General features: G+C 42.1%; 1 protein-coding gene across 1 annotated transcript in view; it reads left to right on the forward strand.

Moving 5' to 3' along the window:
• The first annotated feature begins 596 nt into the window (after positions 1-596).
• The window catches only part of MYH15 (myosin heavy chain 15), a 185,666-nt gene continuing 161,616 nt past the window's right edge, over positions 597-24,646 (forward strand). The window contains 10 exon segments of the mRNA XM_060149051.1: positions 597-699; positions 4,645-4,751; positions 6,908-7,051; positions 8,497-8,644; positions 9,285-9,312; positions 9,703-9,725; positions 10,593-10,672; positions 12,715-12,807; positions 15,852-15,915; positions 15,993-16,088. Coding sequence (XP_060005034.1) covers positions 612-699; positions 4,645-4,751; positions 6,908-7,051; positions 8,497-8,644; positions 9,285-9,312; positions 9,703-9,725; positions 10,593-10,672; positions 12,715-12,807; positions 15,852-15,915; positions 15,993-16,088 — 871 coding nt within the window. The 5' untranslated portion in view covers positions 597-611.

Raw genomic sequence — 24,646 nt, forward strand, 5'->3', positions numbered from 1 at the left:
CCTAGATACCTGCAAGCCCTTCCTCCACTCCTACAAGGGCCCTGGTGTCCACAGCTCGACATTTCTCAGTCTGCCCCATTCCACCACCCACCCAGGTCAGAGCTCTGTTCTTTAAGTTGCATTATGACTTTCATGGGCTGTAGGCACTTTTGTCTTTCTGGGCCCCTTCCTTCACAAAAAGTATTAAAAATTGCATTTTACAACTGTGTTGGTATAAAGACCAATTAACAGAATCCAGGCTGGTTTCATTATTGTATATCATTAAGATTATATTCATATTTTTCTTCTGCTTTTAAAAGAAATTAAAATAGTTTTGTGGGCCCTTAAAAGCATCATGGACTCTAGGCACTGGGCCTTCTGTGACTAATGGATAAGTTGATCCTGCTAGAGTAAGATTCCTTGTGTACAGTTTTGTCATATACTTGAGACACAGCAGAGAGGTAGTGAAAAAGAAGACTTAACCCTCGTTAGTCCATCTGTGGTGACTAGTTTCTCACTTCAGTGCCTGATGTCTCCTTTCCCCTGGTTCCTTCCTACACGTCTTCTGCAGAGTGAATCCTTTCGGCTCACGTTTAGGCCTCAGCCTGATGTGGTGGATCCCTTTAAGGAGGATGGACCTGTCAGAGCTTGGCGAGGCCGCGGCCTATCTCAGAAGAAGTGAGGCTGAGCTGCTTCTGCTCCAGGCCACGGCCTTCGATGGCCAGACTTGTGGCGCCTGCTGGCTTCACTTTATTTTACTGCTTCCAGGCGGCAACTGTCTGAACAGTGGAGAGAAGCCATCAGTTCTGGAGCCTAACTTATTTGCTTGGGGTGCAATCTGTCTCCATGAACCACTGAGCAGTTGAGGAGCTCAGGGTGTGGAGGGTAAAGATGGAAGTTTGCAAGGAAGATCAGGAGGCCTGGGAGGCAACCCAGGCCCAAGACCTGCTTACTGGGCCCTACAAGAGGTTTTCTTTTCAAGGAGCACCCCGGTATGGCCCCAGATAAAGTCTTTCTCAGAAGCCTCTTCATGTGGGTAAATAGCAGAGGAGAGCGAGGGGGCTGAGACTGCAGGGGGGTTGGTGCACTGGTAGGAAGAATGAAGGAAAAGGCTCCAGGAAGGTGGGAGAAACAGAAGTTGTCCTGGGCCCTCTTCAGGATTTGCTGATGCTGGAACTTTGCCCCCTGGCTGTCTCCTAGGTCAGGAGGGTCACTCAGCCAACACTAAACAGAAGATAATTGGGGGATTTTCTCACCCTGCTGAGTAATTTCTTAGCAGTTATAGGCAAGGACAAAGGTTAATGAGGATTTACCCGTAAGATAAAGGCTGAGTACTACATTAAAATCTCTAAATAAATGTTACATTTCCCCCCTCTTTCTTTACTTGTCTGGGCTGCATGGCCATCTTCTGAATTTTGGTTAATTGGAGACTTACAGTCAGTTTCACAGTGTGATCCAGCATCAAGCCATCTATATATCTCAATTCCAAAAAGTATTCAACAGCACAGCATAAACCCCGACTGAGAGTTGTTCCAGTACTCCGAATTAGTCAACATTAGACTTTAATATGACCAATTATAATTCAAGCCAGTTAGGTAGCACATTCTATTTCCATCATAGACCAGTCCTGGATCAGTTCCCAGTTTCCAGTCATTGGATGTCATTACTGTGATTGGATTTTAGAGTAGCTAATTATAATCCGTCAAATCAAATACAATAACAGAACTATCCCTGAGGTCAGAACTGGTCATGCAGAAGCTTATGGCAAATAGTTAGATAATGAGGGACAAGATCCTAGTGGTACCAGAGAGAAAATCAAAATGCCAAAGCATTCGAGATAATTGGATGATACATTTAGTAGAGTCAGCACTGTAAACAATTCCTTAAACTATAACAATCCACATAATTTCTAATTTTTTTTTTTTTTTTTTGGTCAAACAATCCTTCCTCATAGAAATGCACTGACAGCACAAAGAGGAGAGTCAGCAGAAGTTTTTCATCCCCCTGGGCTAGTAGACAATGGAGTCTGCTTTTTGGAACTCAGGCCAAATGGAAGCTGTGTGATAAGAGTATTTGGCAAGTAGTTTTGGGTTCAAATTCCCTGTTCTTGATGCTTTCTGGCTAATTAGAGCACATCACTTTACCTTACTGAGCCTCAGTTTCCTTTCTTTCAAATGGGAACATATGCTTTCTCTGCCTACCTTCCTTCATGAGGATCAAAGAAGACAATAAATGTGAAAAATAAACACAATGCATTACTATGCTACCTAGAAAACTAGAATTGCTGGGTGTCAGGGAGGAAGTGTGCTTTCAGAAATAGAAACAAAACACCATTTCAAGGCAAATGTAAGTGATTTTTATAGAACAAGTAAACCATCTAGTTAAAATAACTACAAAACTGGATACAATATTCCTTCAATTTTGATTAATATCATAGAAAAAAAGACTTGAAAAAAATGCTTCAGATAGATAACAGTGGTTATCTCTGAGTTGTTCCATTATGGGAGATTATTTTAAAATGTTCTTCTTCACACATTTCTCTACTTGTAAAGCTTTTTTGCAATAAACACATGTTACCTTTATTTTGGAAAATATATTTAGTCATCTAAAACTATGAAATCATAGAGATGAACCTCCTGAGCTTGCAGATGAGAAAACTAAGGCCCAAAGAGTTGAGGCATTGCCTTGTATCTTGTTACTAGCAAAGCCAGGCCTAAAATCCAGGTGGCCTGAATCAAAGCCATTGCTGTCTATGTTTCCATCCTTGCAATTATTCATGAGAATTCAAGGAATTAAAAGTTGACTGAGTTTATTTACTTCATCTTCAGAACGATCCTTCTCTGGGACTCGGTCTCAAGTAGCTAAGTGCTTCCAAAAATTCTTCTCTCCCACTGCTTCCAGAGGTGATAAAAGAAAGAGCTAATCATGAGGCAGGTGATGAACATAATTTCTGAGAGAAAAACTGGAGGGAAAAAAGCTCAGCATATAATATAGAGGAAGAATGCTTTAGTGGAAAAGCTCTGATTTAGGAGGTAAATGATCTAATTTCTAGTGTCATTATTCTAATGACTGTCACTAATTAGCTATGTGACTGTGGACAAGTCTGTTAATCTCTCTTCCCAGGTTCTTTTTCTAAAAAAAATAAAAATGACAAAAGGGAAATCTGTGCCAGGTGGTACCCATGTTTCTTTCAAGTAATAACACTTGGTTTAAAATGCAGTACCTTAAGCACACACAATGTATGCAAATGGGCGCTTTTCAAAAACAAGCTTATTTTCATAGACATAACACAAAGCCAAATTAGCTTTTGAAAAAAACCCCAAAATGATCAATACAATTAAAACCAGTATTTAAAATGCAAACAACAAGTAGAAGCAAATGCAAAATCAATCAGATAGGAATACAAAAATCCTCTTGCCCAGCAGTTTGAGTGGTGAATTGGTTGTAACCAGGGAAAGGGAAAGAGAGAACAGTGTAGGTGGTGATGGCAGGAAAGTAGTGAGCAGTGAAATTCTTTTCAGAGACAAGTGTGATGGAAGAGGGGTGCGTGCTGCCCTGCTTCACCTCCTTCTTCCACACTCAGTCCTCAAGTCCTATCGTCCACCTCTGGGGAGAGCGTCTGGCGAGGCTGCCCATCCTGCAGCAGTGAGGCTTGCTAGCTTTTGTGATTCATGTGTTGGGGAGGTGGGATGGAGTTGGCACTACCTACCAGTGCTGTGGCTGCAGTAGGGTCTCCCCTGTGCATCCCACAGCCCTAGGCACAGGTTTTCCCTCTTCCAGCCAAATGCTCTCCTTGCCCCCTCCCCCCATCTACCTGAGGAGCTGTGAACGGGGATTTCTGTGAGCTTCTGGTAAGACTCACTTTCCTTTAAGAGACTCTTTCTTATTCATCTTCCCTAGAGATCTGCCTCAGGTGGGAGAGGAGTTGAGAAGCATCCCAGGAGGCCAAGAGAAGCTGCCTCAGACGTTCAGAAGAATTCTGGCTCGTGTCACCCAGAGCCTCTTATCGGTTCATTGCTTTGTAGAGGGCTGCTTTGCTAAGGCGTGAGACATGGGGTTGAGGAGGCAGGGGGAGAGAAAAACAATATATGGGGAAAAATAATATGAATCAGTTTTGCTGTATGACAGCAATCATCCATATTCTCTCTCCTCAATTCTCCCCCCTCCAAGTCTACCGTATAATTCTCTTAGCAGGCTTTCATTCCAAAATTAAAAATAAGGTCTAAAGAAACCCTGATGGACAGACATGGCCACTAACCTAAATTTCACTTAGTTGTAACCAGACCTTTCTGAGGGAAGTTTTTTGGAGGGAGCTGGGAAGGGTGAGAGCACCAGGCCAACCACCAAGCACCTGGGGCTGTGAATGGGAGGTAAGTGTGGGGATTGGGAGAGGTGGGTAAGGCTTTGCAGGTAACCGTCTGGTAGCAAAATGTTCCTAATCTCCACTTTCTGAAACGCTTCTTGCTCCTAAACAGTCCTTATGTAGGTTTATCTTCAGGGTGAGCGTTCATGATCTTATCTAACTTTGCAACTTCCTATATTGGTGACGCCAGGTCAACAAGCAGACTTAGCAGAAATGAGACCATGTCCATCAGTATGAAAGTGTCCAATGTACGTTTCCTACAGGGACTGTAGTTAAATATCCATCTTTTTTCCCCTCTGTAGGGAAGAAGAAATGCTGGATTCATGATGTGAAGAATGCTTATGTTGAGGCTGAGATTAAAGGGGGTGGAGATGATGACAGAATAATTGTTGAGACAACAGATGGAAAGGTAAAGAAATCTTTATTTCAGCCCATTGGTGACTAAGTTCTCTATTTAATTTAATAATTAGGTGTGTCCTTTCTCCAACTGTTTTGTTAAAAACCTGGGGTAGGAGATGCCACTGATACACTTTAGAAAACTCATTAATCTTTAAGAAGCTCCTCCACTTAACTATCAAAGATGTAATGACGAACATTGAAGAATCAGAGTTGCCAGTGGTAAAGCTCATTGACTCTAGAATGCACAACTTTTTCCAATTCTTCTATCATATTTCAAGTTCTTTTTTTTTTTTTTTTTTTTTTTGCGGTATGCGGGCCTCTCACTGTTGTAGCCTCTCCCGTTGCGGAGCACAGGCTCCGGACGCGCAGGCTCAGCGGCTATGGCTCACGGGCCTAGCCGCTCCGCGGCGTGTGGGATCTTCCCGGACCGGGGCACAAACCCGCGTCGCCTGCATTGGCAGGCGGACTGTCAACTACTGCGCCACCAGGGAAGCCCTCAAGTTCTTTTTTAAAGGTGCCTCTTGGAGTAAATAATGACCTTAGGAACTGTGAAGCAAGCTATGTTTGTAGGATCAGGAAAGAGTGGGATAATCTGAATAAAAATAGAACAGTGTCAGAGGAACCAAGAAATGGGAGAATGGTCAGTAATGTCAAACGCTAGAGAAAGAGATTTAGGGCTTGGAGAGAGCCTTGAACTTCAGAATTAGGAGGTCACCTATGACCTTTGAAAGAGAAGCTTAGGTCAAGTGTTGGGGCATAAGTTAGACTGTGAGAGGTCATAGAGAGAATGTGTAGTGAGACTGTAACAGTCCCCAACCCCTTCTGCCTGTCACCAAGGTATTCAGAGCAACAGGGCAATATTGTACAGACAGCCTACTCTCAGAACCTTTGCCTTGCATCACTGACCTCACGTGCCTGCCAGCTCCATGGCAGAGAATTGGGCCCTATTTCTGCCCTGACTTGGATGAACACTCCATTATAGATTTTACAGATCATTTCCTGCCCATATGCAATTCACCAATCTCCTTCCAATTCTGCCCTTCCCGACTCCATAACAAGCCACATCCTAAAACAAACAGGTACGATCATTATCAAGAAAGTTTGTCTTTTTCATGCCCTTATCTTTGTATTTAGACAATTTATGATCTAAAGCATTGCCATCTGAATTGTAAAATTCTGGAGGCCACTCAAAAACTACCACTTATGGTGTCTTAATATGCCTTCTGATGGTGTCTGTACATTTAAAAAATCACAAGTTAGGTAGATTTTTATATAACTAATTAATGGAATTAAGGGCAGAACTTGGTCCTTATCAATAGGAATATACATATTTAGGCAAGGGAAAAAGGAAACTAAGGGATTCAATTATTTTCTCCCAGTCTGTGTGTTGTCTTTTCACTTTCTTGATTGTGTCCAGTTCAATTTTATTAGGCCTCCAGATGAGAAGTTTGTTCTTCTAAGCACATTTTTTAAAACTGCTGTCTTTTTAACAGTATTTATGATGATCTGTGAATATAATGTGGTTACAACTATGAAAGAAATCATAGGAAGAAGAACATGAAAGCAACAAGTTAATGATATAGAAAGAGGAGTCTAAAGGTGGGTGGCTTTGTTCTGCTTGACCTTTCACCATCTAATGGAGGTCCCATTCCCCCCAGCCCCACTCTGGGGCCAGCATCTCCCTGGCTCCAGGCTTCCTCCTCCTGATGTTAGAAGTGACTACACTTCCAATCACCTTTGGTCTTTGTAACATTAACAAAGGCAATAAAGCCAGTGGGTGGAGAGTAATACTTAAAGTTGGTAACAAAAGGAGAGAAAAATAGAATCAGAGCCGAGGGGAGGTTAGATCAGGCTAGATCATGAGCAATATAATGTGTGTTCTCTCAGGGGCAATCTCAGTCTGAGGAGCCACAGGATCAGGGCACTGCAATTTAGAAAATTTTGGTTCAACAAAACCACTTTTAAAAAACTTTATCTTCGGGCAAGGAGAGAACATGAGTCGGAGGAATTCTTGGGAAAAACAGGTTGGTTTAACTTCCTCTGGCTCCATCCTCTAATGAGGCACCTTTTTCTTAACTCCTTCAAAATTCTTCCCAATGCATGGCAAAAATGAATGAGCATAGAAGAAATAGGGGAATATATCTTACATTTTTCTCCTCTCTGCAGAGTCTGAGTGTCAAGGAGGACGAAATCCAGCAGATGAATCCCCCAGAGTTTGAAATGATTGAAGACATGGCAATGCTGACTCACCTCAATGAAGCATCTGTGCTGCATGCCCTGAAGAGGCGCTATAACCATTGGATGATCTATGTACGTGTATATGCTTCACTACTGAAACAGAATGCTGGCATCACATTGGCGATGTCCCAGCCCTCTTTTGGGTGAAAAAGATATTGAATTTAAGCATACTCATATGAGAATAATCCTTGAGAAATGCCCACTAGGAAGGGACATTATCTTAGCGTTTCCCCAATTTTATTTGGTCAGTATTCATATCCCTTCCCACAGGTTTTCATCCTAAAGTAAAGGCATGAGGCTCGGAGCATGATAGACCCGTGTCCAAATGCCACCTCTGTTTCTCGAAGTCACCTTATCTGTAAAGTGGGATAATAATGTCTGTCTCTCCATGGTAGCTTGGAGGATAAATAAAAGAATGTAAAGCATGTAGTTCAGTGCCTGTTACCTAGTTAGTGCTCAATAAATGGAATAATTTTTTTTCATCATCATTAAGTAGGTGATGATTGGTTGCTCAGCTTCTTTAATTCACTCAGAATCTATTCAGCAGGAGCTGCACTGAGCAGATGAGGCAAAGATGGTGGCATTTGGGACCCATTGCTATAGCAGCCTTGCCATGCAGCCAGCTTGCTCCTGGGCACTCTGTTTTACGGTGTGACTGTCTTTGTTTCCCTAAGATGCTATAACAAAATTACCGCAAACAGGGTGGCTTAAAACAATAGAAACTTATTCTGTCACAGTTCTAGAGGCCAGAGTCCAAGATCAAATAAACTCAGCAGTCACACTCCCTCTGGAACCTCTAGGGGAGAATCATTCCTTACCTGTGCCGGTTTCCAGTGGCTTTTGGCATATTCCCTGTGGCCGCGTCACTCCAATCTTTGCCTCCATCTCCACATCACCTTCTCCTCTGTGTGTCTCTTATACGGTGATTAGCTGTTGGATTTAAGGCCCATCCAGATATCATCTTGAGGTCCTTACCTTAATTACACGTGCAAAGATCCTTTTTCCAAATAAGATCCCGTTCACAGGTTCTGGAGATTAAGACGTGTACATATCTTTTGGGGAGGCACAGTCCAGCCACCACGGTTTGAGTGACCGACATGAGCTATTACCCCAGTGCCTTAAGCATCAGGTTCCTAATCTTGCTGAGGCACAGGTTCCCTTTGGGCCTCAAATGCCTGAGAGTGTGTTACCAAAATCAACAAGGCTTCTGTCAGCGTCCTCCTTGTCTTCCAAAGTTGTGTGTGTGTGTGTGTGTGCGCGCGTGTGTGTGTGTGTCAGACAAGTTAGTGGTTGACAGATCTCCGAGGGGAGAGGTAATCCCAGGCCCCCTTGTTACTCTAACCTGGTTCTGTCTCTTCCTATCAGAAGTCCCTACTGTGCAAGAATCCAAAAGCTCTCTTTCTTTTAGTTCCTTTATAAGTAAATATTCGAGCAAATGTTACCTGACATTGAAAGAGCTGACAAATCTGGAAGTATGCCTAACCTGTTTTTGGAAATCTTTTCTGATCTTCTGTCAGATATATTCGGGTCTCTCCTGTGTGAGCCTCAAAAGTGGCTTCCAGTAACACAGAGCAGTGGCAGCCATCTACAAAGGGAAGAGGCGATCAGAGGCTCCCCCTCACATCTTCGCTGTGGCCAATAATGCCTTTCAAGATATGCTTCACAGTAAGTGGCTGCCCTACAAAATGAAGGGTAAAAATATCTGATCTCCTTTTTCTCCGTGTCACTAAGAGGCAGGTAGGCAATGGGAGCGGAGCATGGCCTTTATAGTTGCCTAATCACTTGAAGCCTCCGCTTCCTTCTGGATAAAACGTGAGCAAAATAGGGCCTACCTCCTAGGGTTATGGGGACGATTAGCTCGCATATCAAATTAAGTGAGATAATGCCTTGAAAGTGCTCAGCCCAGTGTCTGGCCCAGAGTGAGCCCCCTGTAGATGTCAGCTTTTATTACAAAAAGTACCTGCTAGAATGTCTGGCACAAAGAGGTTATTCTGTAGCTATTATTACACCAGGCTTAATAAAAGGCTTAAAATAGCGATATGTCAACCATTCGTCATTTACCATTTGTATTTGGAGCAAGGAGAGAGTGATAGAATTTGTATGATCTTATGACTGGCCTACATAGAGTCAAGAGAAAATCTATTTTACTTTGTACCATTGAAATGGTATTTTTTCTAACTGTATACAGAGCAAATCCTTCTTGTGTCTGACTTCAAAGTGTAACCAAGGAAATTTTGAATAAGTTCGTGCCAATACATGGCAGCTCTGATAGAAGAATGATCTGACATTTTCCTTTCTTTTGTAGATCGAAAGAATCAGTCTGTACTCTTCACGTGAAGTGTTTGCCTTGCTTTTTCTTTTTGGCCAGCAGTGAGTGTTTCAATCGAAGCAGACACCTACATTTCACTGGCTATGAAACATAAATTCACTGCCTTTGAATTGTTGTTCTTTAGGTACCGAATACATTCTAGGCAAGAGTAAGATAGGAAATTGTCATAACACTTTAGTCAGTGATTAGCCAAATATGGTGCCAGCTAGGCTGCCTCACATTTTAGAAGATCCTTTGGAACCTGCGGTGCACATGCTGGTCTTAATCATTTTCTTGATGAAGAGAGCTCCCTGTCCAAATAATCATTTTCAAAGTTCTCTGGTCTGGCTAACTGGGCGGAAAGACTGAAAGTCCAGTGGGTATGACCACAGAATAGATAACTTGCTGTTGTGAGCAACCAGAATGGGGCAGGTCAAGGTACATTAAGTAGTGGGAACTAAAAGATGGTGAGGCTTAGAGGGACAAGAAAAGGGAGTGAAGAAGAAAGATGGAAAGGATTCACTGATACCATATTGTATGTTAATTTTGATAGGCAGAGAATTGGCTGGCCAGGTGAACTGTCAGCCTGGTGGTTGAGGGAAGAGGCTGGGACTCTAGAAGCAGTCAAATGCTCAAATTCTTGCTCTTTCTATGCAGTGAGGATGCTGTCGCGTGTGTTGGGCTGTCCATTGGCTTCAGCCATCCCCAGAAAAATAATAGGTCTCAGAATCTTAGAGCTAGAAGGGTGGTTAAAGTTCAGCCCTTTGCAGAGAGGATAGACTATTTTCTGGAGTTTCAGGCAGATAAAGGCAGGCCTTGATCCTATGATGCTTTGGGTGAGAGGCTATAAATTCACCGTTGTGTTCTCTCCACATTACAAAGTTAGCTGATTATCAAAGGTAAAAGGGAAATCTAAAGCTCAACTTCCTGGTAGAATGTTTGGTAGGTTCTCTTCCGAGGGACCTGGCCATGTGATGGTAGCCTTCATATGTGACAATCTCTTGAACAGTTGGTGGTGAGGAGACCTATTTCTAATTAGCAAAGATACTCTACAGCTTTTTGTTAACAGGACCATGAGGAACAGGCTTCTTATTTTTATAAAGTCTTTGATCTTTCCCTACTCCAGATTTTTGCTCATGATGTTTTTCCAGCCTGAGATATCCTTTTCCTTCTCCCAGACAACTAAATGTCTGCATCTCCTTCAAGTTCCCTCTTAAGTTCCACTTTTCTATAAAACTTTCCCTCTTGCCTTAGTTTATATGGTTCAAATTATTTATCTTTCATTGCATTTATAATCTCAACCAGTTAGCTGTGTCATTGAACTGTGTCATATTATCCAGTACTTTGCCACCATAGCAACCACGGGTGAATCCGAAGAAAAGCCAGTAAGTGTTTATAAATCTTGGCAGAAAAGGTGGGTGGCCCTATCTGCTAATCATGGAGGCTCTGCTCCGATCACTTCTGGGGAGAAAGGAGGAAACCGCACCACAGAACAATTAAAAAATTATAGAAAAGTCATTTTCCCCATTTTTCCTTTGCCTCTTGGGAGGATCATCAAGTACTCTGAACCAATAATCCGAAAACATTAAATTACATAATTTGTTTCAGATCTGCTTCAAGGGGTATTTACTGGCCTGATCTTTGTTGCTTGGACCCTCTGAGAATTAGCTACTTAAGATCCAAACCACCTTCCCCCAAAACTAGGGTTACCAATGCCTTGAATGGCCACTTTTGATATTTCTTAATATCTTCTTTGTGGTATTTCTTTAGCTGCTGTGAGCTGTCAGAATCCCTTAAATACGTACCAATAGAAAGAACTCTGCTTCCTTTACCACTAACTTCTGGACCAAATCCCAAATGCCCAATGGATGTACACAACTGCAATCACATTCTACGTTCTGAAAACTTTACCTTCTCTCTTTCTCTAATTATTTTAATCCTTGGTAATTTTTGCTTTAGCTTACTTTGTTTAGCTCCATTAACAGGTTGGTGGTAATAATCTGAGGATACCTAGACCATGAGAGTTGGTATGTAAAATAAGATTAGATAATGCTGAGCAAAACTCAAAATCAATGAGTTACTGAGCTGTTGGAGCCTCTCATCTATGTCTGGCATTGCTGCTTTGCTTTTTCCGTATGATCCTAGATGTTTCCTGCTGTATTTGCAAGATAAGAAGTGTATCAAAATAGCAATCTAGTCCAATTTCCACACCATGGAAAGTTTCTTTCCCAACCACCACATTCCTGAATTTGATCGATTTCTCTAGGTATCACTGGATTCTATTATTCACTAGATATTACTTCATTTGTGTGTACATTTTAGGTTGTTTTGTGTGCATTTGTTTGTTTGGTCTAACCATTGAGCCCTATGATAATACCTAACACAATACATAATACATAAAAGTTCTGTGAAAAAGTTTGCTTATATAGCCCTTTTATTTCTTTAAAGGGCACTAGACCCATAATACATAGAAGGAATATAGTATTTATAAATCTATAAATTCTTAAATACCACATACTATAAAATGCCCCCCATAAAATGTATCTTTGAGGCTGACTGGAAAAAAACAAAGCTATGTTGCAGTTTAGGTGCTAAGTGGTCATTAGGACTCTCTCAGTGTAGGTGACCTGCTTTGGCCCATCAGCCTGAGCCAATATGATTCAAATTCAAGACCATTTCAAGTCACTGCTTGGTATGAACCTCTAGGTTACTTAGGAATAATAGCAAGCAAAAATGTAATTTAATAATGCCGCATCTGCTGTATTATTTTTGGATAAATTTCCAGGTGTGAGGATTGAATGGGAAGAGAGGCAGATTAGCAATGAGGGGGAATATATGGAATGAAGTTTGGAAATAGGCTATGGTATTTGTTGTTGTTGTTTACTTTGGTAAAACACCAGTTTTCTTTTCCTACTCAGGCCAATGCCAACCAAAAGAGAAGCATTGCAAGTAAATGAACTCCCACATATAGTCATGGGGCATCATATATTGTCAATCTTTCATTGACATTTCATTTCAATCATTTCATTTCATCTATTTTTTTTTTTTTTTTTTTGCAGTACGCGGGCCTCTCACTGCTATGGCCTCTCCCGTTGCGGAGCACAGGCTCCGGACACGCAGGCTCAGCGGCCATGGCTCATGGGTCCAGCCGCTCCGCGGCATGTGGGATATTCCCGGACCGGGACACGAACCCGTGTCCCCTGCATCGGTAGGCGGACTCTCAACCACTGTGCCACCAGGGAAGCCCTCATCCACCTATTTTTGAGTTACCATTCCAAAATAACCTTTCATCACCAAATTTGGAAGTAGTTTTTGGCTACTGGTTACCAAAACAAGAATGAGGTTTGACCTGGGTATGGAGGACTTGCCATATTACGGAATTCTGGGAAAAGTTTCATCAGCTGTATTTCTCTTACCTGTATCCCAGGGGACTCTACAAAATCAAATCAAATGAGTGAATCCTGTCTTGGAAGCATTTGGAAATGCCAGAACCCTGAGAAATGACAACTCCTCTCGCTTTGTAAGTAACATGATTGAGCAATATATCAGAGTCTTTAGTGTTTAGCAAATGGTAAAACTCATGCCTGAGCACACAGATCCAAAAAAATTTTTAGAACATCAAAGAAGGTTATTGATTAATGTTCTTAATATTGTTAGATTCCTCAAGGAAGTCCGCCAGCTTCTTCATTAAGACAATTAAAAATACATAGAAATATGTGCTTGAGAAGTTTCTGCGGTTTGGTCAATTTCAGGAAGAAAATATTTATCTTAATAGTGTCAAATTCCTTTATACTCCCAGTAGGGAAGCTCATTCAGCAAATTCTAATAATGTTTTATATTTTAGTACATTTTACAGATCTGTAAATACTTTCTCCTTCATAATTTCCTATACTCCTTGTAATAAGTCATTTTAGGAAGCACTTCCAAATTCACTTACTACAATTATTGTTTCTACTCTTGCCTATGGCCCCCCTGCCCCTGCATATTTTTCACTGAGGATTTTTTGGAGGGGCACGGGGAGAAAGCACTTTTTAAAGTAGCTTTTGATAACTAGCAGTCCCATGATAGAAGAAGGATTTGGATTTCAAACTCAAGCTTCACTAATCCGTTTTTTGCCAAGAATGAGTGGCAGGGAGCCACGATATAATTTACAAGGACATTTGCAGAAGGCTTCCTGTTTGACTCTAGGCGTAATTACATAACAGCCTCCTGCTGATTTGGCTGGTTTCCCTCCAAAGCCTTAGAGCTGCCCTGACTACACTTACATCTGCTTGCTATGTCCGGCTGCATAGTGGGTACTAATACTGGGCAATAAAACAACTGCTAGATTGGGGATTTGTTAGAATGTGGAGGGAGTTTCCGCTTAAATATGAAAGAAAGAAAGCTGAAAAGAAAAAAACCGAGAGTGCAAAAGGAAAGATGGAAGAGAGGGAGGGAAAAAAGGAAGATAAAGGAAAGGGAAGAGAGTAAAAGAAAAGGAAGAAAGAAAAGAACAGTAAGTAGAAAGAAACGTAAATAAGGAAAGAAAGCAACTGAAAAAGAACAAGAAAAAAGTTGGAAGGATAGAAGGGAATAAAGAAGTAGAAAAGCAAAGTAAACAAAATGGATGAATGGAAAGAAGGAAGGAAAGAAGGGAGAAGGAAAGAAGGTTCAGAAAATCAAGAAATGCAGGTTAAATTCTTTCGATTAATACTCTGTATGTATACTATGCACAAAGAATGTCACCTGCCATATCAGTAAAAAAGGATGTTGCAGCCATCAAGCCATCAGCCACTGGAGTCGCCCCCTACCCCACCACTGTGCACCCTGAGGGGATTCAGGTTGGAGAAAAGCAAGATATTGGCCCTAGATAGTTAAGGTGCATATCAAAGGGGCAATTTCAATGAGCCAGACTCTTGCATCTTCCCATACATCGAAAAGCACTAAATTCATTAACTTGAGATGTCTGATTTTCTTTAATTAGCAGTAATCTTTTGATATTCTGACTACCTGGTTTCTGTTGCAAAAACTCCTATATATCCAGGGACCTCCCTTACCTCTGCAGAGCTGTCCCTCAGAGCTACCTGAGAGGCTGTCTTCTGGGCTTAAGTCCTCAGAACGTCCACCGAATAAACATAATTCTCAACTTTTAGGTTGTGCATTTTTTCAGTTGACAATACACATATTTATATGTAAATGTACATATGCATAGAGGTACACATATGTGTATGTATATGTGTATATATATACATATGTATGCTTGTGACTCCCAGTAGCCTGCATTTTTTTTTTTTTTTTTCGGTACACGGCCCTCTCACTGTTGTGGCCTCTCCCGTTGCGGAGCACAGGCTCCGGCCGCGCAGGCTCAGCGGCCATGGCTCACGGGCCCAGCCACTCCGCAGCATGTGGGATCTTCCCGGACCGGGACACGAACCCGTGTCCCCTGCACCGGCAGGCAGACTCTCAACCACTGCGCCACCAGGGAAGCCCTGCATTTTTTAACTTAATGGCTTAATCACCTTGTATTGGCCACTCTCCTTCTCTTGCCTGGCTGCAGTCCTGGTCTGATTCCTTCCTTGCATGGGTATACGTCTACCAGTCTGCCTTCCCCTCTGTACTAACATCCTTGTCCTGCGGGCTCTAACCCCCTGGACTGCCTCCTTGGCTGCGTCTTGATGCACCTGGGCTCTGTCACTTCTGGGCAGACTCTCTGCCCCACTAGATCCTATCTTATGGCTTTTCATTGACAGGCCTGCCTCAGACTCCATTTTCTGCCCCCTTTTCTCTTACTTGCTACACTTCTGCACAACTGCCTTTTCTTTTGATTTCAAAACACACCAAATGTTCCTACATTAGAGCTGTTACATTAGCTGCTTACACCTAAAATCTAGAAGAGCCATGAACACACCTACTTTTCTAATGTGGTATCTCCAGTGCCTAGCAGGTTTTCTGGATCATAGCAGATGCTCAATGAATGTCTGTTTAATAAATGGAATAATACGCCAAGCAGATATTATTTTTCTCACTTTTAGATGAGAACACTGAGGCCCAGAGAGATTCTATAATGCACGCAAGAATGAACAGCCAAGGAGGAGGGGATAAATTAGGAGTTTGGGGTTAATATATACGCATAACTATATATAAAATAGATAATGAATGGGGACCTACTGTATAGCACAGGGGACTATACTCAGTGTCTTGTAGTGAGCTGTAATGGAAAAGAATCTGAAAAAGAATACACACACACACACACACACAGACACACACATATATGTATAACTGAATCACTTTGCTGTATACCTGAACTAGTACATTTTAAATCAACTGCACTTCAATAAGAAAAATAAGAAGAAGAGAAACAGAAGACACAGCCAGCAATGAGCAGGTCTGAGGCTAGACTCCAGGACCACTGCTCGTCCTGATGACACTCCAGCTGCCTCTCGACATTAACTGGTGCCATCACAGACCCGTGTTGCATTTTTTTAACTTTGGGGCAAGTAGTCACTTTGGGAGTGATGTGTGTAATGAAGCCATTGCAACTGCTTGGAATGTTTCAATAGGAGACTGTGTTCTGTGTCCACCCAGGGCCAGTTCATCGGGATGCACTTTTGTGCCAGAGGCAAGCTGTCATCTGCAGACATCGACATCTGTAAGTAGCCATAGCACTGTCTAATTACTTTTCTTCTACACCTACGTTTGAATCTTTACTCATGTCTCATCATGCAGATTTGCTTGAAAAATCCCGGGTTGTTTTCCAGCAGCCTGGAGAGAGGAACTACCATATATTCTATCAAATTCTGTCTGGGAAAAAAGAACTTCATGGTAAGTGTATTATTCTGGAGCTGAAGTTCATTCTAAAACAAGAGACAATAGTCAGATTACTGGAACTGGAAAAGTGCTGTTTAATGTCGCCTAGCCTCTTTAGGACTCAGTTTGTTCATCCTAAAACTTAAGAAATTGAACCAGTTATAGAACCAGTGTTCTATAATTTTACATGGGTAGAGAGTAAATGGTAACACTTTGTTTCAATTTGGTAGTATTTGGAGGTGGGTAGGATGCCCAGCAGAGGTAAATGAATGTGTGTGTATGCATGTCTGCACACATGCTTGTGCGTGTGTGTGTGTGGGTGTGGGTATGTGTAAAAAGCACTAGATAATTTTAAAGACTTAAATGATTAAAACCACTAATCATTTAAGTGGGTGCTAGAAACAAGAGGCCAGAGGTGGGAGACATCACCATAGTGTTTAGTGGTTAATGGGAGTTTTGTAAAGAAAGGAGGACTTGGGTTGGGATATGGAGAATGGGAAGGGGATGTAACCAGAGTAATGTGTGGAGGGTATTTCCGGTAAGAGGAACAGTGTACACAATGTCAGGAAAAGGTAAGGCAAGATCAGGGAACAGAGAGACCAGATGAACTGGAGGAAAGGCTTTTCATAGAGGAATAGTAGAGATTTTATTCTGATGGGGTCTGAACTCAGGAAGTTGGGAGGGTGTTGTGTGCATGTGTGTGTGTGAGTGTGTGTATGTGTATGTGTTCCTGTGTTTTGTGGGGCGGGATGGGATAATAGGAGGTCGTGATTTGTTGAGGGCAGTGGCAGTTAGGCTGGTGTGATGGGCAGGATAGACTGGAGGCAGAAATACTGAGGGAAGTGATTGCAATAGTCCCAGGATGAGATGACAGGACAATTGTCTAAGGCACTGTCTGTGGGAATAGAGGGCAAGGGGATGGACTCATGGAAGAATAGAAAAGTCTAGGCAATGATAAAATGTAGAAATGAGGGAAAGTGTTGAGTCAAAAATACTCCCAGGTTTGGTAATTTGACTGGGATAAAAGTAGTGCCATGAACAGAAATGGGAAAGCAACTTGTAGGGTAAGAGAACGAATTTCCTGTATTCACTCAACAAATATTTATTGTGGGGCTGCTGTGTATACACTGCTTTTTAAACATGGAGGATAGAGAAGTAAACAAGACCCACAGGTCCCTGCCCTCGTGAGCTTACATTCTAGTATGGAAGATGGTAACAAACAAGTAAACAAAGAAATATATAATTCCAAGAATGGTAGGTCTATAGAGAAAAATAAAGTGGGTGAGGAGATGCAGTGAAATGGGGTTTGGATGATGTTATTTTATTTTTTTTTAACATCTTTATTGGAGTATAATTGCTTTACAATGGTGTGTTAGTTTCTGCTTTATAATAAAGTGAATCAGCTATACGTATACATATGTTCCCATATCTCTTCCCTCTTGCGTCTCCCTCCCTCCCACCCCACTAGGTGGTCACAAAGCACTGAGCTGATCTCCCTGTGCTATGCGGCTGCTTCCCACTAGTATCTATTTTACATTTGGTAGTGTATATATGTCCATGCCACTCTCTCACTTCGTCCCAGCTTCCCCTTCCCCTTCCCCGTATCCTCAAGTCCATTCTCTATGTCTGAATCTTTATTCCTGTCCTGCCCCTAGGTTCTTTAGAACCATTTAAAATTTTTTTTAGATTCCATGTATATGTGTTAGCATACGGTATTTGTTTTTCTCTTTCTGACTTACTTCACTCTGTATGACAGATTCTAAGTCCACCCACCTCACTACAAATAACTCAATTTCATTTCTTTTTATGGCTAAGTAATATTCCATTGCATATATGTGCCACATCTTCTTTATCCATTCATCTGTCAATAGACACTTAGGTTGCTTCCATATCCTGGCTATTGTAAATAGAGATGCAGTGAACATTGTGGTACATGACTCTTTTTGAATTATGGATTTCTCAGAGTATATGCCCAGTAGTGGGATTGCTGGGTCATATGGTAGTTCTATTTTTAGTTTTATAAGGAACCTCCACACTGTTCTCCATAGTGGCTGTATCAATTTACATTCCCACCAACAGTGCAAGAGGGTTCCCTTTTCTCCACACCCTCTCCAGCATTTACTGTTTGTAGATGTTTTGATGATGGCCATTCTGACTGGTGTGAGGTGATACCTCATTGTGGTTTTGATTTGCATTTCTCTAATGATTAGTGATGTTGACCATTCTTTCATGTGTTTGCTGGCAATCTGTATGTCTTCTTTGGAGAAATATCTATTTAGGTCTTCTGCCCATTTTTGTATTGGGCTGTTTGTTTTTTTGATATTGAGCTGCATGAGCTGCTTGTAAATTTTGGAGATTAATCCTTTGTCAGTTGCTTCATTTGCAAATATCTTCTCCCATTCTGAGGGTTGTCTTTTCGTCTTGTTTATGTTTCCTTTGCTATTTTATTTTATTTTATTTTTATTTTTTTGGCTGCACCACACAGCTTGTAGGATCTCGGTTCCCTGGCCAGGGATTGAACCCAGGCGACACGGCAGTGAAAGCCTCGAATCCTAGCCACTAGGCCACCAGGGAACTCTCCAGGAAGTTATATTTTAGATAGAAGAGCCAGATAAGACCTCTCTAAGAAGGCAATGTTTTGGGAATCCCCTGGCTGTCCAGTGGTTAGGACTTGATGTTCCTACTGCAGGGGCCTGGGGTTTGATCCCTGGTCAGGGAACTAAGGAACTAAGATCCTGAAAGCTTCTTGGTGAGGGAGGTGGGGGGGAAGAAGAAGGCAGTGTTTTTCCAGACACCTGAATGAGTAAGGGAACAAGTAGGCAAAGATTTCTAGGAAGAAGTTTCCAGGAGGAAGTAACAGTGAGTGCAAAGACCCTGACGCAGGAATGCATTTGGTTTATTCTTGGAATAGAACAATGGCCATCGTCGGGGGCAGAATGGAGGGGTGGAGGGGGTAATGTACGGGCAGATAGGCTAGGTCAGACCAAGCAGCACCTTGCAGGTTATGATGAGAGTTTACATCTCGAGTGCTATGGAAAGTCATTGGAAGGGGAGATTGACAAGCTGATTGGATTTCAAAGGTATTGCATCTGTCACTGAGGACAACAGTACTCCCACAGGAGTGACTGTGGGATGAGATTGGAGATCCAGGTGAGCAAATTGATGGGGAAGAATCCTCCACAGCCCATTATGCTTAGATGACGTATGGTATAAATCCAGCAGCGTTTTGACTACATGGTCTTCAACTCCAAACTCTTCTCTCCAAAAGGAGAAAGCTCTACAAACTGGACAGTTATTTTTGCCATGGGTGCAGTTGGTGATACGAAAGCAGCATGTACTCTCTTTCCCACCTTCTCTCTACATAACCCTGGAACAGGTTGTTTTTGTTTTCTTTTTTGTTTTGGTCTTCCTTTGACTAGCCCTGCCAATTCTTGACACTCGTTTCTATGCTGTGCAGGGTATCTGACACATAGGGTCCAACGTGAGTGCCAGCAGTGACTGCAAGATTTTTTGGAGCATCTCTGTTTACTCATAGAACCATCTGAAGACTCTGGGCTGCTATGGAAAATTCATGCTTATCATGAATTCATGTACTTTGTTCAGTCTGTGGGCTGCTGAAATTGATTAGTGTACAAAGGCTGACATCTGGTGGTGAAAGTTGGGTATTGTCAGTTCATTTGTTTATGACACCAATTGTCATTCTTGGGGTATTTAAAAATTTTAAACTCTTTCTATTCATGGCTGCCAAAGAAGAGCTTTAGAGTGTCCTGAGGAGTGACACAAGAGGGCACAGCTAAGCAGTATGAGGGCTGTGTCCAAATTTCCAAAAATAGGTGTATTTGTGCATGACAAGCGAATTGGGTGTGAAAAATGACAGCAGAGGCTGGCCACCCACTCAAGGAGCCAAGGAAATGGAGTGATGTGTCACCCCAGGGCCAGTCCTCATTTAGCCTCTACCTGGCCTGGAAGATCTCATCTCCCCTTTCCTTTCAGTTAAGGCTGATTCTTGTTCCAGGTACAGCTAGAACCCACTTCCCCAGTCCCTTCAGATAAGGCTCCTTGAAATCCTTTAGTTCTCAACATCATCTGTATATCTTGGTCTGGCATATATCTTCCTTTTTCTCTTCTTTTATTTGATTTTTTTCTTTATATTTATTTATCGTGCTCACTCTTGCTATTCAAGTGGTGTGTAAACTTCGGGAGAGGAGGTCAGGAAACAAGTCCTTGACTCTTAGAATCCTTGACACTTTGCCTAATGCCCTGAGAACTCACTCCATAAAGTGACAGTAATACACAGTGGTGGTTGCCAAGAGGTGGGCCTGAGAATGTCTACTGGTGCCCTGAATGCCTCTGGGGAAGGAAGTGGTCAGCATCTGGACCTCCTATTCTGGAGCATATTCAGTTTATCCTCTTTATCCATTAGGTCTCTCTTGAACTAGTCTCATATCTTTACTCACTTTCTCCCCACTGGTTATTAAGCGGCATAAGATGTGTGTATGGTTGTGCAGACTGTGTGCTTCCCAACTCCAGAGAATGCAATTCAAACCATAGGCTATGTGAATGATTCTCTCTGGAGCTGGGCAGTGCACAACCTCTTCAGCTGTACACGGCACCACTGAGGAATAGGTAATGATGGGTAATGTGGCATAGAGGCACTAGCTACAGAACTTCATTTGTGAGATCCTAAACTGTTTATTTTTGGCTCAGTGTCAGCTTCACTCCTTTTCATAGTGAGCACAGTCCTGGAGAACATTCAGCCATTCAGAAAGTAAAATTTAATGTCAGGATAACATGAAACAAAGCCTTTTTTTTTTTTTACATCTTTATTGGAGTATAATTGCTTTACAACGGTATGTTAGTTTCTGCTTTATAACAAAGTGAATCAGCCATACATATACATATGTTCCCATATCTCTTTCCTCCCACGTCTCCCTCCCTCCCACCCTCCCCATCCTACCCCTCCAGGCTGTCACAAAGCACTGAGCTGATCTCCCTGTGCTATGCGGCTATTTCCCACTAGCTACCTACCCCACGCCTGGTAGTGTATATATGTCCATGCCTCTCCCTCGCTCTGTCACAGCTCACCCTTCCCCCTCCCCGTATCCCTAAGTCCATTCTCTAGTAGGTCTGTGTCTGAAACAAAGCCTTGAATGATAAAACACTCACCCTTAATGGGTTCTCTGCATCTCCTACTGGAGAGTGGGCCCTAGAAATGAACCTATATAACGGTTGACACCTGCACTTTTTGGAATTGTGAAGCAGTTGACTTCCCCTCACCCCTTCTCTTTCTGCCCTACCCCCATCCTTCATGACACACTCCCTGTCCCCGCCTGCCTCCTCCCATCCTCCAGGTGCCCCAGCCTGGTCAACAAATCTTCCGTGTGGGCCCTTCCTGGCCTAGACAGTCTCTCTGACTCTAATAGTGTCTCATAAAAATGCATTTAGTTTTTTTTCTCATTCTCTGAAGGCCATTTCCCGCGGTAGAAAGAAAGTAACTAAATAAAGAAATCCCCGTTTACATGATACTCCTCTGAGATAACCTCAAGCCTCAAACCAATTAAAATTTACTGTTCCTTGAAAATAAGTTTTGATAAGACCCAGGGCAGGGGAGATGTTTGATCTAAAGGCCTTTCAGAGTTCCTCAAACAGTCATGCTTCTGGCCTCGGCATTCTCTGGAGCCCCCACTTCATGCTGAGGGCAGCTGCTCCAGTGAATGGTTACCATTGCGGCAGCCATGTTTCTGGTGGTAAGGGGATGGCAGGAAAGTCTATCGCGTGTGCTGAGTGACGTCCAGAAATGAGGCATCTGGAAGCGGGGAGGGGCTGAGGGAGAAATGCATATATAGCACTTGGGCTTACCATTCTGTCTTATTACCAGCCCCCTCCTGAATCTTGGCTCTTTCCCTCCACCTGGTCCTCTAGTCCTTGGGCATGTGGCGTTCTTGCCCTCTGCTCTGTCTCCCTCTGTGTTTGTCCGATGTTGAGCTTGCACAGAAGTAAGACCCTGCTTCTTTCTATGACAAAGAAGGAAATGGAATCCCGTCATGTTTACTCATACAGGTTTCAGTTGTGGGTGGCGTAGTCTAACAGAAACACTAGAGATTGTGTTCTAAATTCGTTTTATCATTAATTTGACACTGGGCAAGTAGTGAGCCTTTCTAGCCTTCCATTTTCCTATATTTAACATGCAGAAAATAATGTCAGATATAGCACATTTGATCATCATGACCAGGATGAAAATGATCAAAAATGACATAATAAACATGAGAGTAAAATGAAAATTCTATGAAAGGTTGATCTAGAATGATCTAACAGGTAATTCATGGCAAAGCAATCTTGGAAAGTAAATTTTTTTTTTTTAACGAATCAGCCACTGAAACATGCCCCATGCCCTAAAGACACACGGCAGTGTTTCCTGTTTAGGTGTGTGGTTCCTCTAGCCTCCTCGAGGGAAAGGACTCTTTTAGTTTTGTATCCTTACATCCTCCCATAGCATATACCTATGGTAGAGAAAAAAGATTAAACAAATGCTTTGATTTGAAAGAAATGGAGATGATGTCTGTATCTGAGCTGTGAAGGAGGTGAAGGGACAGGACATTGTCACACCCAGATATCTGGCCTGGGTGTGGTGGTGACATTCACTGGCATAAGGAACCACAGAAGAGGAGTACCTTCAGGGAAGATAAGGAAAACATCATCCATCTGGTTGTGGTAATGTTGGGTTTAAGCTACCTATGGCCATCCACATTGAAATGTCCAATGGGAAGTTGGAGACTAGGTTTGGAGCTCAGAAAATAAATGTAGATTTGAGAGTCATCAGTAAAGTCATGAATGAACCTTGCAAAAGAGTATATAGAGAGATTATTGACAGTATACAGTCGGGACAGTATTTGATACCCCTGCTGACTCCCTCTTCCTTGAAAATCTCCCCACCTTGGCTTCTAGTAGACCACCCTCCCTTGTTTCTCTCCTAAATCTCTGGGCATAGCTTTGCAGGTTTCTCTCTTTCATCCAGTCCATGACTTCAGAGTACCCTGGGGCTCAGTCCTTGGCTCTATCTTGTGGTGATAGATCATCTAGGCTGACCGCTTTAAAGATCATTTCTATCTGATGACTTGCAAAGTTGGATCATGGGTCCAGACTTTTCTTTAATATTTCAGACTGATAGCTAACTGACACTTTTATGTCTCCACTTGGATATTGAATAGGCATCTCAAACTTCATATCCCTACAGCCTAGTTCCTGAACTCCACCCCACAAGACCTGCTCCTACCACAGTGTTTCCCAGGTAGGCTGAAGTCATCTCCATCCTTCCACCTGCCTGGGCACAAACCCTTGGAGTTATCCTTGATCAGCCTTTCTCCCACATTATTCTCATTTGTTCCATCAGCAAATCCTATTGACTCTACTTTCAAAACCCAAGCTCTGGCTACTTCTCACCATGTCTGTTGTTATTCTCCCAGTCAAGTACCACCATCTCCCTCCTGAATTAACCCTTTCCTGGTATCCCTGCTCCCACCCTGTCCCTCTGTCTTTAACCAGCAGCCATAGTAAATTAAAAAAAAAAAAATCAGATCATGTCAGTCCTCTGCTCAAAAACCTGTAATGGCTTCATATCTCACATAGAGCAGAAATGCCCAAATCCTCAACATAGCCTGTGAGGCACTCTTGATGCCTCTCTGACCTCATGATCTACCCCTTCTTTGACCAACTATAGCAACTCAAAATCCCAGGCAACCTTCCACCCCAGGGCCTTTGCATTGGCTTTTTTCTTTCTGGGACATTCTTTCCCTACTTATCCATGATTCTCTCCCATAACTCAAACTTGACTTGTGGAGGCCTTCCCTGATCACCCTATTAAAAACTTCAACTCTGCATCTCCAACACATTTTACTTCCTTTCCCTGCTTTTATTTATCTCCATAGCAATTACTATCTTACATGTCATATATTTTACTCATTATTATTATTTTTTTACTTCAGTCTCCTCCTGTTGGAATATAAGCTTTATGAGGGCAGGAATGGGATGTTTTTTCACTGATGTATCCCTAAAACTTACAATAATGCCTGGCATATTATTGGATCTCAAACAAATATTTGTTAATATGAAGTGAAGCATAAGGAAGAATATAAGGAGATTCCTGAGAAGTAGTAACATTTCAGGGACATTTGAATCACCAAATACTTAAAAAAATTATTATGAATTATATTTCTATTTAAGTTATATATTGTCCTTGCATTCAGCCTGATTTCTTTTGGGCTAGCCCAATTACTTTTATCAAATAGCTTTATCAAAGTATTATTGACCTAAGTGTAAGTATTGACATGTGTATCTATGAAGTGAAACCATCACCACAATCAAAATAATGTAGGTATCCATTCAAAAGTTTTCTCGTTATCTCTTGTAATCCCTCCCTCCTGCCCATCCTCACTCCCTCAAGCCCTCCTCTTCTAACCCAGTCTCTAGACAACCACTAATATGTTTTCTGTCACTAATATGCTCTCTGCAATCTATAGATTAGATTGCATTTCTAGAATTTTATAAGATGGAATCACGCAGTATATACTCTTCTT

The sequence above is a fragment of the Lagenorhynchus albirostris genome, chromosome 5 (assembly GCF_949774975.1).
Source record: "Lagenorhynchus albirostris chromosome 5, mLagAlb1.1, whole genome shotgun sequence".
Classification (NCBI taxonomy): Eukaryota; Metazoa; Chordata; class Mammalia; order Artiodactyla; family Delphinidae; genus Lagenorhynchus; species Lagenorhynchus albirostris.